This window comes from Carettochelys insculpta, chromosome 11, assembly GCF_033958435.1.
Source record: "Carettochelys insculpta isolate YL-2023 chromosome 11, ASM3395843v1, whole genome shotgun sequence".
NCBI classification, from domain to species: Eukaryota; Metazoa; Chordata; order Testudines; family Carettochelyidae; genus Carettochelys; species Carettochelys insculpta.
The window spans coordinates 39750697-39766539 of record NC_134147.1 but is presented as its reverse complement, the minus strand read 5'-3'; the positions used below and the strand labels follow the sequence as shown (position 1 = coordinate 39766539).

The 15843-nt window shown below is 45.6% G+C and overlaps 1 protein-coding gene across 2 annotated transcripts in view; it reads right to left on the bottom strand.

The window, feature by feature from the left end:
- Positions 1–15207, bottom strand: part of EIF4E3 (eukaryotic translation initiation factor 4E family member 3) — a 35316-nt gene extending 20109 nt beyond the window's left edge. The window contains exon 1 of one of the 2 annotated variants that reach the window (XM_075005532.1): positions 14999–15207. In XM_075005532.1, coding sequence (XP_074861633.1) covers positions 14999–15141 — 143 coding nt within the window. In that variant the 5' untranslated portion in view covers positions 15142–15207. Of the gene's footprint in view, positions 1–4179; positions 4235–14998 lie in introns of those variants that run through there. The other variant, XM_075005533.1, reaches the window with a different exon arrangement.
- Between the last annotated feature and the right edge of the window lie 636 nt (positions 15208–15843).

Sequence of the window (15843 nt, the reverse complement as noted above, 5' to 3'; positions counted from 1 at the left end):
CATTCTGAAATACACGTTTCAGAATAGGCGCTATTCCTCACAGAATGCAATTTACAGAACTCAAAATAAGCTGTCTGCTATTTCAAAATTATTTCAAAATTGCAGTTTTGCTATGTAGATGTTCGCAAAGTTACTGCAGAATTGCGGCCATTTTTCTGAAATAACTTTGCTGTGTAGACCCACCCAAAAGAGTCAGCTCTCTCGTTTTCCTTCCTGTGATCCATGCTGTGCATTCAGTCTGCATCTACACCAGTGGTGGGCAACCTGTGGCCCATCAGGATTATATGTGTGGCCCACAAGACACTTCACTGTTGCCAGATTCTGCTGGTTTCCACCCACATAGCTTTTTTTCCTACCAGTATTACTAAAGTGACACACACACAAAGCAAGGGCAGGTGAAGTGAAGTGTGTGCTGATTGCACGCAGCCCTGACTGTGAGAGCCCTGCACTCCCTCTGCCTGCAATCAAAGTGCTGATATGGTTCAATCAGCATAACCCTGCAAATTCTAGGTATGAAAGTACAGTTAGCAAAACTACCTCATCCTGGGAGACCGTCTTGGTTACGACAATCTTACATCCCACTGAGATGAAGGAGGGTCACTCATGTGGTCCACTCACCAGCCTAGACTGCCAATCGCTGATCTACATTGAGAACATCAGATAATTTTCCCACCGGTAGTCAAATGCTGATACAGCTCCAGCACCGACAAGGAGCTGAAATGGCAGCACAGACCAGCCACCAGCATTTGCACCCCCGAGTTATCTTGCCCTGTATGACATGCAGATTAAACACAGAAGCCCTGTACATGTGACTGTTTACATCACTGCTGTCACAGATATGGCTACATTGTAGACAACACCTGCAACACTAATTGTACAACAATAAGTCCTGTGGCACCTTATAGACTAACAGATATTTTGGAACATAAGCTTTCATGGGCAAAGACCTGCTTCGTCAGATGCATCTGATGAAGCGGGTCTTTGCCCACAGGAGCTTATGCTCCAAAATATCTGTTAGTTTGTAAGGTGCCACAGGACTTCTTGTTGTTTTGAAGATAGAGATGAACTCGGCTACCCCTCTGGTACCAATGGTAGAGTCATCTTATCCAGAACTCAGATAACTGGGACATTCTATTAACGGGCACTTGGAGCAGCTACCGCAGGGCTGCCCCTTGTCTGGGACTAGCTGACCTGGCTCCCCGCAGTCGGAGCTGGCTGAGTGAGGCCAGCTGTGCTGCTGGGCTTGGTGGCAGTGGGGCAGCTCGCCCAGTCCTTGGGATTGGTGTCCCCACTCCTGGATCAGCCAAGCCAATGGCCCCATACGACTAACTGGCAAATTTCATTATCTGGCAATCCCTGTTCCCTGGGGGTGACAGTTAACCAAGCTTTACTGTATTAGCTTCATCTAGTGCAACTATAGGGCAAAGATCCTCAGCTGACAGCCAGTGTAGCCTTGCTGAAGTCAATGGAACTATGCCGATTTATACCAGATGAGGAAATGAACTAATGCCTCTCACTTCTCCAAGCAACTCCCATACCATTTTCATTCCACTAAAATAGCTTTAACATTGTGTGCATGTCACCTTACAATAGCTCCGATGCCAAAGACTGCAGAAGCCTGAAACAAACAAGTAATCAGGAAAATAGGAGACAGTGAAGGAAGCAGTCAATCGGCATGGTGCCATAGGAGACTGTGAGCCTATACTGGGAGGACCAATCACAACAATGCATATTCAGCACTAACAGGTTTTGTGCGCATTAGCCCCATAACAATGCACAGTGACCTAATTCAGGATATTAAAGATATTTTACAGGCTGGGCCTGAATAAGTAAAGATAGTTATTTCTGTGCTGCTCTACTGAGTGTCACAATGGCACAAAACACTCACAAATTATCAGAGAATTGCAGGTGTGTATTTTCTGATATTGCTACTGTTGGTGAGCTGCACAAGTGCCGTGCGAAACTGCAAACAACTGTGTTGCATGGACAATCCATGTTAGCAGCACGATGGGTGTGTGCAATGGCAAAATCCTCTAGTGCACAGAAGGCAGAAAAGACAGCACACTGCTCTCAGGGCATTTGTCTATCTTGTCTCTCTGCTCATATCAAAAAGTACTGCGTCAAAATTCTTTTTCCCTTCTTCTTACTGGCAGTAATACATGTTGGGCTTGTCTACACTACCACCTTCCTTCAATGGAAGGATGGTAATTAGGATGTTGGGAGTTTACTAATGAAGTGCTGCCCTGCATAGGCAGCACTTCATTAAGCAAATTACCCCCCGTGGCAACTTCGAAGTTTTAAACTTCGAAGTACCGGCTCGCGTCTAGCCGTGGCTCACCCACCGGTACTTCGAAGTGCTGGGGCAACTACAAAGTACCGGTGGGTGTGATGCGTGCTGGTACTTTGAAGTTGCTGCGGGGGGAGGGGAATTTGCTTAATGAAGTGCTGCTTATGCACCGCAGCACTTCATTAGTAAACTCCCAACACCCTAATTACCATCCTTCCTTTGAAGGAAGGTGGTAGTGTAGACAACCCCATTATTTGCGTCTTTAAACACCACTGGGTTAAAATGGTCATTTCATGTAAGTCATAGTGGAGAAAGAAATAAGGAGAAAAGAAAAGTTGTATTTTGTTGCTGCTTCTGGAATATATACCGAAGATGTGGCTACAAAGCTTAATGTTTTGTAAGAACACACTAAGGACGGCTTAAACCAATTACTTTTCTCTTCAGTGTGGAACAGGCAGCAATGTATGTGTAACTATTTATCTCTTGAGGTAATGGAACAGAGATTGCATTGTGTTGAGGGACCCAATAAGAAAACTGTGTTTAAATAAACAAGGTACAACAGTTACAATGGTGTTATATTGTTTCTAAAAAAGTCACAGATTTGATACAATGTAGATTATTTCAAATGGAAGTGTGTTTTATACATTATGAAAAGTTTATTGAAAGTGACATTATGCCAGCAGATCTGCTAAATTAAAAAGGAATTTTGCCTTATTACAGTGACACAGACATCCTTCTCAATCTCTCTCTCTCTCTCTCACACACACACACACATTAATTTTCAAGTACAGGTTGAATCTGTCTAATTCAGCACCCTCAGGACCTAACTGGGGCCAAACGAGAGAATTTGCTGGGCTACAGGAAGTCAATACTGTCTATCAGCATTACTAACACTTCCACTGACTACTGGTCTCTTAGAAGACTCTTATGGGGTAAGTTAGACCTAAATAACAGCACAGAACACTGAGAGCCGGGGCTGGTGGCTGGAACCAAACTTTATGGGACCATGGGAAACTTGGCCACATCCATGATAAGTGGTCATCTGGCTAACTAAAATCATGCTGGATTACAGATGTTGCCGGAAGAGAGTGTGCCAGACTAGAGAGGTTCAATCCATATTATAAATCCAGTGATGAACAATGAAACCCATTTTCATAACAGAGGTTTCTAATAAATGGAAAATATGCCGACAATCAATACATTTGGCAATACACAGAAGTAATCTCTGATGCCAGAAGCGTGCTTAACAAGGGTAGTCCTTGTACAACTTGCACTGCAGTCACACAGCTTTGCTAGTCAGTGTAAAATAGCATGCCTATACATTTCAAATAATGGTATTTTCTCTCTTCTCAAATTGTAAAGTGTTTCTAACAGTTTGTTCCTCTTACATTTTAATTCCACAGTCAAGACATGGGCAGATTGTTCTGCTTTTACATGTACCACAAAATAGTCTCAGAAATTAGTTTTGACATGCTTTCCTTTTGCCTGTCTCCTAACTTCACAGTCACAGATATACATGGACATAATTTTGCCTTACTATACACTACCTCATCATCCCCATGTACATACACTGATGTTGCCACCAGAGTGTTGTGATAAAACCTACGAATGGTAAATAAGCATTATGAAACAGAAAACTTCAAAAGCCATCAGACTGTCAACAACGGATATTGATCACATTTTTATGTCACTTCAAAAATCTGTTGGGGATAAAGAACAGAGTACTCTACTTTGGGCCATAAAATCATTCACTTTCATAGCTACAAATCACATGTTCCACAGAAACAACATTCCCGACATCACAAGCTGGCAGAGAATATCAACCAACCACCTCATTAGTCATTTTAAGGTTCAGATGGAATACAATTCATTGTTTATTTCTAGCAACTTGCCTGACAAGTGGAACAGTGCTGTGTGGACAAGCACCTACCCCCAACTGTAGCAAGTGACATCAATCTTCTGTTCATGACACTAACACAAACTAAAAATAAGAAAAAAAATCAGAGATGCAATGAAAAAAATTAACACTTTAAGAATAGTGATCGGCATAATAATATGCAAAAGGCCCAGTGATCCTGGCAGATGTGCTCTCCAACTCACTTTAGAACAACTTTCAAAGTCCTTCAGAATACCCTCTGAGCTTCGGTGTCCAACACGCTAGCCACTAGCCACATGGGGATATTGTCTGGTTGACTGTGGCTAGTTGGCTTGAACAATAAACATACTTTTAGAATTATGTGGCTAGTTCGCTATAGCAGTAGCCAATATACTGACTACTGCTTTAGAATCAGTTGGACACCACGGTCTAGATTGTTTATTAATCAAAAATTTATTTAAAAACAACAAAACAACCCATTAATTGAAAGTGAGAAAGAAACTGTTGAGTCCTAACTTAGAAGTTTTAGCTTTGTACTAGTTGCCATATTAAATACAATTACAAATTTGTTTATGGGGCAGAAAAGAGTAGCCCAGGCCATAGCTTGGAGATAAGAAAAGTATCCAAACTACAGACAAGTCCTAGATGAATGGAGAAATGTCTAATCTGGATGCAAAATATACACAAAAGACTGACAAAATTTGAAGTGCTTTCCTTTGTATTTCAATTCCTGGAAGTATAAGAGGTCCTTCTGGACCTTAAATCTATTGAACTGTTACCTGCTATTGTAGAATGTACAGGAGAACAGTTTAGGTTGTATGTAAATTGGCACATAAAGAACCATGGAAACAAACAAAATTTAGAAGAAAACTCCTGTTTCTGTATTCCTCCAATAAATACTGCAACATCCAATTATATTGGATACATACATTCACAGACTGGAAAGCCAGAAGGGGCCAGTGGGATCATATAGTCTGACTTCCGGCGTAACATCCCTGAATTAACTCCTGTTTAAACTATAACCAATCTTTTAGCTAGATATCCAGTCTTGTTTTACAATTTTCCAAAATTAAATCCTGTCTGAACCAAAACTAGAATTTACTGATGCAAATAATTACTAATGTGACTTTCGGGTGTGCCTAAAAATTAGCTGAATCATTCATTTCTCTGCAGATTAGAGAAACTGTAAATGCTGATTCTTAAATGTAGAGCTTAATCATGTGTTTCACCCTGCATAATTTTCCTCTATTCTCATAATAAATAAAATTAAGCTGTTAAGTCACATTACTGTATTCTACTACTCTGTGACCAGCATTCCATCTGATTTTTTCCATCCATAGGCAGAATAAATGTTGTTATGTGCACCAAGGCATGTGCACAAGTGCACCACCAATAGAAACACATGGTGTTGAATGTGGGCGCGCTGCTAATCAGCTGGGCAGCACCTGAATCTCTTCCAGGCAGCCACTTGAGTGCTCAGTTTATGGGGAATGTTTTCTGTGACCCCAACAGCTTCTGCAGTATTTAAGCATTGTTTAAAAAAATCCTTCTAGATCTTACCAGTCATGACACTAAGTTTTTATGCATGAACTAGTGAAGTATGTAGAAACAGGAGTCCTAAGAAAACCTAACTATCCCTTTCAAACAAAGAGTTTGGTTCAGGAGCCCTAGGATGACAAATTAACAAGTAACTGTTTTTCTACAACTTGAGTACAGTTTCACCAATTTCTCCTCCCTAATTCTTATTATCACTGAACCATTGCTCCACTCACAGTGAGACACTCTACTCAATTTTAAAATTTCCTTCAGGGAATCCTTGAATTTTTGCTGTATGTTTTTTTCACACCATAGAATATAAAGTTATCTAGCCCTTTAGTTACTTTTCTTGTGCCTCCTCTTGATAAATAAGGACCTTATGTCAAACAAATTTAAAGAGCTCACGTGAGAATTTACTTTTCTTCTCTCTGAAACAGGCAGAGAAACAGCAAGTCTAACCATAAAATTATCAATTGTTCCTGTAACATGGAATCTTTCAATTTACATAAGGATATCATCAAGAATGAAAAGGATATTTCAGTTAATTCATATGATAAATGAGTGACCCTTTGAATATGTTTACTAAGTTTTATCCAGACCCGTGATACTCAGACTGATGCTTGAAGAAGTGGCTCCTTAATGTGGCTCCTGTGGCTTTATGACACAAATGAAATTAACCAGTCTATTAAGCAATGAGGATGCTTCCACTATGTTATTAACGAACCGTAGTTCGTTACCATAATAATTATGGTTCGTAGACCATAATAATACATGGTCAGTCATATTGCTGTGAGATGTTAGTATATATGGGGGTGGAGAGAGAGAGAGACAGACACACACACACACACACACACACCCAAAATATTTCTCCAACACACTGTAAATATGAACAGTACTATAGTAAATGAAAATGAAGTGATACCTCAGTGGCTTTTTTGGACAATGCTGATTGCTAATTTGGCTCCTGAACCACTGAGGTCCAACTGCCACTGATCTTGCCCATTCCTGACAGATGTTTGTGTAACCTGTTCTTAAAAAGCTCCAAGGATGGAGATTACACAACCTCCCTAGGTAATTTGTTCCAATGCTTAACTACCCGTATGCTTAGGAAAAATTTCCTGATGTCTAACCTAAATCTCACTTGCTGATATGTAACCCATTACTTTTTCTTCTGTTCTCACTGGCTAAGGACAAGGGCTCAACAGACTTATTTACCATCAGAAGCTGGTAGTTTTTGTGCATGTAGTTGTATGAATCAGTGTATTTTATATAAGATGCTGATACACTGAGATATATACTTCTTGTTTCTATTGTCCAGTTTATGTACTAGCTTATTACAATATATGCACAGCAGTATTTCTTTTAATTTAGTACCAACAACAAATGTTGTTCTAGAGGGTTCTGCAAATGACTGCACTTTGTTAATCTCCCCTCAGTCAAGGAGAACTGCAATAGCCTGATACCTACAGAGGGGCAGGTAAATATAGAGGCAGCATCCTGTCAGGGACTATTCCTAGCAGGCCACCATTTTTTTTTATTGCCCACCCCTGTTATATGACAAGACATTTATACAAAGTAAGTACTGACAGGAAGTAAAACAAATACATTTATTTTTCAAAGTAGGAAACGTTCATGAAATGACTATTATAAAGCAACGGGATAAAATCTAAACTATCTACTCAGTAGAACATCAGGCACTAGCAACATATGTGTGTGTTTTTAAAAATTAGTATCTGATACATACTTATTGTAAGAGACTGACTTGATGAAGATGTATAAGTTCTTTGGATGTCCGTAAAAATGTATTATGGAACTCTCTCAGCACAATACAGTTTTGTAATTTAAAGTTACCACAGGCTAAAGATAATTCTACAGGCTTACCTCAGGGTTTTCTTAGCAACCATTTCATTTAGCACTTCAAAACAAGTCTTAGTAACATTATATTCAAAGGTAGCCAAAAATACTATTCACCGTCATGAGAGAGTCTCTTTACTACATTCACATTAAGTGGTTTTAGAAGCAAATAAAACTATTATGCACACTTTTATAGATAAAGCTGTGCACTGTTTGGATATATTTCAGTTATGTAGAACTCATTTCAGAGACTGTACAAGCCTCAGCACTGATCCTTCAACAAACAGGTCTAAGTAGGTGGATTTCTCTATCCAAAGCCTTTCAACAAAACTTTGCACAGATATAGGGGTATCCCCACATAAAGATAAGCCCTATTTACCAAAAGCTACCATCTGTTTTTATACCTTAAAACTTATATTTATATTCACCTTTCAATATATAAAACATCTATTCTATTCACTGCTATCCTTCTCTTTCGTCAACAATCCATTATTTGTTCCCTTCTTACTTATTACTAATAAATGTACAAAAATAATACTGTGTGTGTGATGAGTGTAAAGACCATTTAAAACTTTTGACTTCTGAGTCATACCTTTTGAATTATATATTGCACAACCTTCTACTCTTAATAGGTTAGAAAGGGGTCAGGTCAGACAACTCAGTAATGCTAAACCATATCTTCCAGTTCTCTGATGTTTAATTTCACTATTTTTATTAATTAAAATAAGCAAAAATGTGCACTCATACATACTTACTTGAGGTACCCATGCAGAAGTTAGGACAAATCAATTTAGATTTTAAAAATTCTGAAATAGGACAGGCTTTTTTAACATTTCATAATACACAATTTACTATGAATCTCAAACTTGCTTTGCTGTTGACCACAAGAGACAAACATGAACATCTTCAAATGGCTGTGTAGATTATCTGGGAAGAAATACAACTGACAAATCTGCTTCAGGACAGCTAACTCCAGCAGGGTCTGAATGGTTCTTCAAGACTTTAGGCTGGGTTGGGCAATAATTTTTGCAGGGGGGCCACTTCAAGAATTTTGATAAGTGGTCATGGGCTGCAATTTTCTAGTATATTAATGGAGGTGGGGGGGTTGGATCTGGGATGGAATTTGGATACAGCAGGGAGCTCTGGGTGGGAGTTAGGGTGCAGGAGGGGATTCTGATCTGAGGCAGGGGGTGATGTGCAGAAGGGGGTGCCAGGTGCAGCTTCTGGCTGGGAGATACTTACCAGAGGTGGCTGCCAGCCAACAGCACAGTGGGGCACTCAAGACAGGCTGGCTGGCTGCCTGGTCCCAGCTGTTCAAAGCTGCCAATTGCTGCTGGCAGGAGTGTCTTTGCATGGCCTTGCACTTACAAGCACCACCCCTACAGCTCCCACTGGGGGTAGTGCATGAAAACCCACTATTTCCCCCAACGCAAAGAAGTGTACTGAGACATGTTTGCCAGCAGCATCCAGCAGTGGCACTTTTGTGAGTTGTGTGGTTGGAACTACAGCAGGCAAGCAGACTGCCTGACCGCCATGCTGGGTCATGGGACGTTTTCCTCTGGCTTCAGCCCACAGGGTCCTAGCAGGCTGGAGAAAAGTGCTTGGCAGGCTGGATGCGGCCCAGGGGCTGTTTTGGCCACCTCTGCTTTATGTCTCCATCCTGTAAATACTTAGGTACTTAAACTCAAGAGCTATGTCTACACGGTCCCTCCTTTTCAGAAGGGACATGCAAATGCAGTTAATTGGAAATGCAAATGAGGCATGGATTTAAATCTCACACCTCATTTGCATATTTCTGCGTGACATAGCTTCCGGAAGAGCCATTTTTGGAAGCCAAAGCAGCTGTGTGGATGGGGTTTCCTTGAAAGGAAACACCCCTTTCGAAAGCACCCTTCTTCCTAATTTTTTTCAGGAAGAAGTGTGCTCTTGAAAGGGGTGTTTCCCTTCAAGAGAACGCCAGCCACATGGCTGCTTTGGCTTCCAGAAAGGGCTCTTCTGGAAGCCAGATCACATGGGAATAAGCAAATGAGGCACAAGATATTTAAATCCATGCTTCATTTGCATTCTGATCAGCCACATTTGCATGCCGCTTCCAAAAGGGAGGGGCCATGTAGACACAGCTAATGGGACTACTCAAGTGTGTGTTTGCAGCATTGAAAGAATCTTTTTGTATATTCTCAAAGGTTTCTTCTTGTTTCTCAAACAATTAAAAAGACAGTGAAGATAATTTTACCAGAGATATTAGGATAGAAGAGAACTTGTGATTTTTTAAAAAAATATAAATGTTACATTTCTCCAAAGAGGATACATGTAAAAAGTCAGAGATTATACGGCAGATGAGAAAGAGGGCTCATTTTCTGAACTCTTGTGGGTTTTGTGCTGCTCCTGTATGTCTGTCTGTAAATATCACCCATATCAATTCCAGTGTTGATAAGTGCCCATGTTTCAGCTACAGCCTAAAGTAAATAAAGCTCTTTAAAAAAGTCAAGTAAAGCAAAATTTTATGTGACCATTAAATGGTCATTTTGCTTAACTAACGTAAGATTTAGCTAATTCCTCCAAAAAGCTTACTGCTGTCGGACCGTCTAAGACAGGGATCTGCAACCAAAATAGCGAGAAGAGACATTTTTCAAATTCAGTTACAAAATCAAAACTTCAAGAGCCGCAATGCATGACAATACAAGACAGTCCTTAATAAGTAAGGTCAAAGTTTTAAATTTATTTTAGTACAAAGTCTGCTCCCATGACACCAGAATAAGATATTTTTGCACAGAGGATCTGGGCCACATCTACTTCACATGTTTTTAAAGACATTTGTTGACTTAGGGCTCCAAACATAATTGTTTCTATAACCAGGCTTACCACTCTAAAAAGTGGTAGCAAATAGTGTTGCCCAACACTACATGTTCACACCACTCTAGGGCAGTGCCAGTTAGAAATTTTAAGTTATTGCACCCCTGGACTGGAGAGCAAATGAGGAAAAGGAAAACGCTGTGCCTGGGGATAGGCTCTTGAGCATTAAGGAGCAATGTTTGCATCAGCCCTCCACACTGATGAGGAGGAATGGGGCAGCAAGTTCCCTGCAGGTGGCACTCCATGTCACACCCACTCTCCCAGCCAGAGCCGAAGCTCCAGCCCCTCTTGGTGTCCCAGCAACTGGTGCTGCGGCTGGTTTGAGGCAGCCTGAGTTCTTGCGCTCCCAGGAGCAGCAGCGCATGGACACAACTGCGCTGCACGAGACCTGGCGCCAGCTCCATGCCTGCCTGTCAGGTAGCAGCAGTGCGCCTCGCCTCCTCCCTGTCGTGTGCGCTGCTAGCGGAGTGGGGAACTCGCCTGAGTCGAGGTCTGTGGATGGGCCTGACCCAGGGCCGCTTGTTGCCCGAGGCAGAGGCAGGTAAAGGGACCAACAGCAGCTGCACAGGAGTCCCCTGTGAGAGACCCAGCAGAGACAATTCACCCTCCATGCCCCCTGAGCCCGTTCCACCTTCCCCTCCCCTCTCAGCCCCCAGCTCCGCCCACCTTCCCTGGCATGCTGCCCCATGACTGACCTGCACCAGCCAAGTGGAGGAAGGGAGATGGCCTGAGCCAGCCAACGCCATGGGAGATGCAAGCAGGTCAGGGGGAGACAGGATGCAGAACCTGTGCCTCTGTTGCCCTCCTCTGGGTCCAGACTGCCCTGTCCCAGGGCCCAAATGGGCTAGTGCCTTATCTCTCCACCACCCTGCCCAACGCAAGGTAGCCGCAGTGCTGTTGTTTCTGCTGCGGCAGGGCAGGGTCACTACAGTATCCAGAGCCGCAGAGCAGTCAGCATCTGGAACTGAAATGACTCCTTAAGGAGCCACCTGCAGCTCCGGAGCTACAGGTTGCTGACCCCTGATCTAAGAGAAGTGAGTTGATACAGTTTTGAAAAGGTTACAAATTTAGACCACAATCCTTCAAATAACTGGGTGTAGATGGAACTCTGCACCCACGTATAATCAGGCTAGAGTCAGGGGGAAGAGACATTGACCATGCTGAGCCTGTTTCAGGATCAGGGCACAGAAGAAACTATCAAGGTGTGTACATGCCTAACGTGAAATAGCAGCATGATCTTACAAATGTAATCATTACCTTTCTCTTATTTTCCTTAACAAGCAACAGTTCTAAGTTTAGCTCTTGAAACAACACTATTACCTGAATCAACGTTTGTTTATTATACTACAAAGAAAAGGCACTTCAGAATTGTACTTTAATTTTGTAACTATATTATTATAAAATGTTAAAGCGACCAACTGAGGGTATATACAGACGTTTCATTTACTTAATGTCCATTCTAACTACACATAAAAAGTTGTCCCATGTGTAGTACACATGAAAGTCAGGGGCTACGTCTACACTAGCACACTACGTTGAAGTAGCCTATTTCGAAGTCAGAACATTGAAATAGGCTACTTCAACGGGTATTGTCTACATGTCCTCCGGGGCTGGTGCCGTCGACGTTCAACATCGAAGTAGCAACGGGGAACGTTGAAAGGAGCCGCCCTGGAAGGAAATGTGGAGCGGCCACACACACAAGCACTCTCTGTCGAAATAAGGGGCCAGAAAAGCCTGCAGACAGGGTCACAGGCTGGACTAGCCCTTCTGGGGCAAGAGCAAGCCGCTCTCTTAAAGGGCCCCTCCCAGACACACACGGTCTGCACAGCATGAGGTCCACAAAGCCAACAACCAGTTGCAGACCCTGTGCACACAGCATGGACCGCCAGCTGCAGCAGCAGCAGCAGCAGCAGCCTCCGCCAGAAGCCCTGGACTAAGGGCTGCTGCATGCGACAACCACAGAGCCCTGCAGGGGCTGGAGAGAGCATCTCTCAGCCCCTCAGCTGATGGCCGCCATGGAGGACCCCGCTATTTTGATGTAGCGGGACACGGATCGTCTACACACTCCCTACTTCGACGTTCAACGTTGAAGTAGGACGCTATTTCCATCTCCAGATAGGAATAGCAATTTCGACGTCTAGCCACCTAACATCGATTTCAACGTCAAAATAGTGCACAGCACGTGTAGACACAACGCGTGCTATTTCGACGATGTGCCAGCTACTTCAAAATAGCCGGCTAGTGTAGACGCACCCAGGGAGAGCCAAATAACTTGTTATCGTTCAAGCTGTTTTATGAGAGACATAAGTGAAGATCAGTGATGTTTTTCAATGTTTTTATGCTTATTTTTAAAAGGAACACCATCGCAAAACCCTAGAGTATGTTGCATTAGCAGTAATAAATAGATACCTATTTGCCAAAATAGTCTAGGTTGTTCACCACAAAACAAACAAAACTTAAACCGCTTTAGCATACATAGAAATGGCCTGTAGTAGCTGATCTGCATTTTCTGTGTTCAACTTACATTGCAAACATTATGGCATTGGGACAATTTCTTCTTCTCTACTGCACTCCATGCAGTTCAAATGCGCCATAATTAGCAAGTATTTTAGGAAACTCGGTAAGCTCTTACAGTCTTAAAAATTTGCTTCTGATCTCAAATGTCAGCATTGCAAAGAAGTTTTGGTTTTTTTACTGTTGTACTTCACTTCGTGTTCTAATTTGTTGTGCTGTGAGCTGTTGTGCACGTTAACAGCTGCCATAAGTATAGCAACACTTTAGCATCAGCTGAAGATCCCTGCATACAGTTTGGACATTAGTTTATAAAGCCCTCTGGGAGGAAAGGCGCTAATGAAATCCAAGATGTTGTAACAAACTGTCTTAGTTTCAGGCCACAGCTGACTAACAGAAAGAAGCTTTTTATTTATGGCTCCTGGACTAGTTCTCTGGTTACAACTGAGTTTGGCAGGACAAAAAGCCAATCTCACTTTATGAAATTTGGGTCACAGTGTGCCTGGTAAAGGGTGGATTCCAGGATTTTATTCTAAAATGGGGTTAGAGCCATGAGAGTGAACCTGGTAGGAAAGGGGTAAAGGGTTAAGCTTCGACGTTAGGGTGAGGCAGCCAACAACAGAGGCAGGCATCAAGCTTCGATTCTAAGTTGGGCAGTTTGGAATGGAGTGGGGTCAGGAGAGGGAGTGGGGCTTTGATGCTGGGCTGGGAGAGGGTCCTCCCCTGCTCAGCCCCATGTATTTTGGAAGGCGGGTTATGGAGCTCCCAACAGAGCCTGCAAGGCAGACAAAACCAGACCTGCCACCTATCCCCAGCCTGCGAGGCAGATCAGCCTTGAGCACAGGACCGGGGGTACTGCTTGGGACAGGGTCCCTAGGCTGAGGAGGGGTGGGGAGTGGAGGGGGAATTTATCACACAGGGTCCTGAGACTGATGGGGGAAGGAGGGGGAATTTGTCTCATGGACGCTGGTGGAGAATCCCTGGGCCCCAGAGGTTGGGATCAAGCTGAGATTAGGACCCAGCAAGTCTTCAGGGATTTCATGGAGATGGTACCACGACAGGGTCTTTGGGCGGGGAAGGGTGTCATGGAAGACCGCCTGGTGGAGGGTCCCTGGGTCTGGGTGGGTCTTAGAGGGCTTGGCCAGGGGTTCTTGGGAAGTCTTATGGGGACTTGATGGGGGGGAGCCCCTGGGCCTAGTGGAGGGTCTTGGAGAGCCTGGTAGAGGGTTCCATGGGGCTGGAGAAGTCACTGGGGACATCCTGGGGGGCCTGGTGTGGGGATATCATGGGACTGGGAGGCAGGTGTCACGAGGACCTGATGGGAGCCTGGTGGGGGGGCCTTAGAAGGTTTTGGTGGGGGTCTGTGGGCCCAGCAGGGGTCTTGGAGAGCCTATTAGAGGGGTCACTGGGGCTGGGGAGTCACAGGAGGTATTATGGGGGCCTCATGGGAATAATCTCATTCCAGGAGGGATTATGGTGGCCTTGGGGTGGGGCTGAACCTGGGAAGGGTCCATGGACCTGGAGGGGGCACACAGGGGCCTGGTGGGGGGGGGTCTCATGGTCAGCCAGGTGGAGGTCTCAGGGGACCTGGGGTCAGGAGGGTCAAGGGGACCTGGCAGAGGGTCCCAGGGTTTCATGGGGGCCCAGCAGAAGTTTCAGGGGGCCAGGGGAACATGGGGGTCTCTTAGGTGCATGGGGTTGGTAGAGATCATGAGGACCCCGTGGGGGACTTGGGGAGGCTGGAGTCGGGGGCTCAGAGGTCTCTGAGGGGCGGGAGGACCATGGGGGCTTGGCAGAGAGCCCCCTGGACCCGAGCGGGGTCTCATAGTCAGCCCAGGGGAGGCCTCCGGGAGCCTGGAGTCGGGGTATCATGGGGACCTAGCAGCTGGTTCCGGGGGTCCCATGGGGGCCCGGGGCGGTTCGGAGAGGTCTCCAGGGGCCTCGGTTCAGGGGGATCATGGGACGCGGGGGCGGCCAAGGGCCAGGCGGGGGTCCCGGGGATCATGGGCCCGAGCGAGGGGCCCGGGGATCATGGGGGCCGGGCGGAAGGAGCCCGGACCGGGCCGCAGCCCCGCACTCACTTGTCCAGCCAGAAGGTCCAGGGCGAGTGCAGCGGGATCCCGCCCGCCTCGGGCTCCAGGCCGCGCAGCTGCTGGGGGTCGATAGGCAGCGGGTCCTCTGGCGGCGGCGGGCCCGGCTGGCTCTCGGGGGCGCTCAGCGCCATGGCCCTGCGCTTCCTCCCGCCGCCGGAGGCTCACAGGCCGCGCTCCCGCCCGCCAGCCCAGCGCCGGGCAGCAGGGGGCGCCGCCGGCTGGGCCGGGCCGGGCCGCGGCTGGGGAGAGAGACCGGCGGAGGGGGCCGCCTCGGGCCCCCCGGAACGAGGGGCACAGGCGGCGCGGGGCAGACAGACGCAGGGACAAGGGCGGCGGGGTTCCGGGGGAGATGGTGGTGAGTGGACAGACCCACAGACCGGGGGGGCGGAGACAGACCCAAAGACAAGGGCGGTGGGGGATGGACAGACCCACGGGCAACGGGAGAGACAGACCCAGACAAGTGGGGAGTCAGACCCCCGGCGAGGACAGAGATGAGAAGAGGGACAGACAGGGGAGCCTAGTGGATGGGGACTGGCAGGCAGGCAGGAGAAGGGGGAGGACACACGGACAGAGGGACTCAATCAGGCAGGTGACCCAGCACAGGAGACGGATCACCACCGAAAAAGAGGAGGACACGGCGGAGGTGCAGGGACATAGGCAGGTGCACACCTCACTGCCCTCACAAACGGGGAAGGGGAGGAGCGGGGATCATTTGTTTTTAAAGTAGATGCTCCGTTTCCCATTCTTGTACACTGGAAAGCTTGTCAGATATTTTACAGGTGAAGAAGTTGGACTCCCTGTCCCAAACAACTCCCAGCCCAAGGCCTGATCCT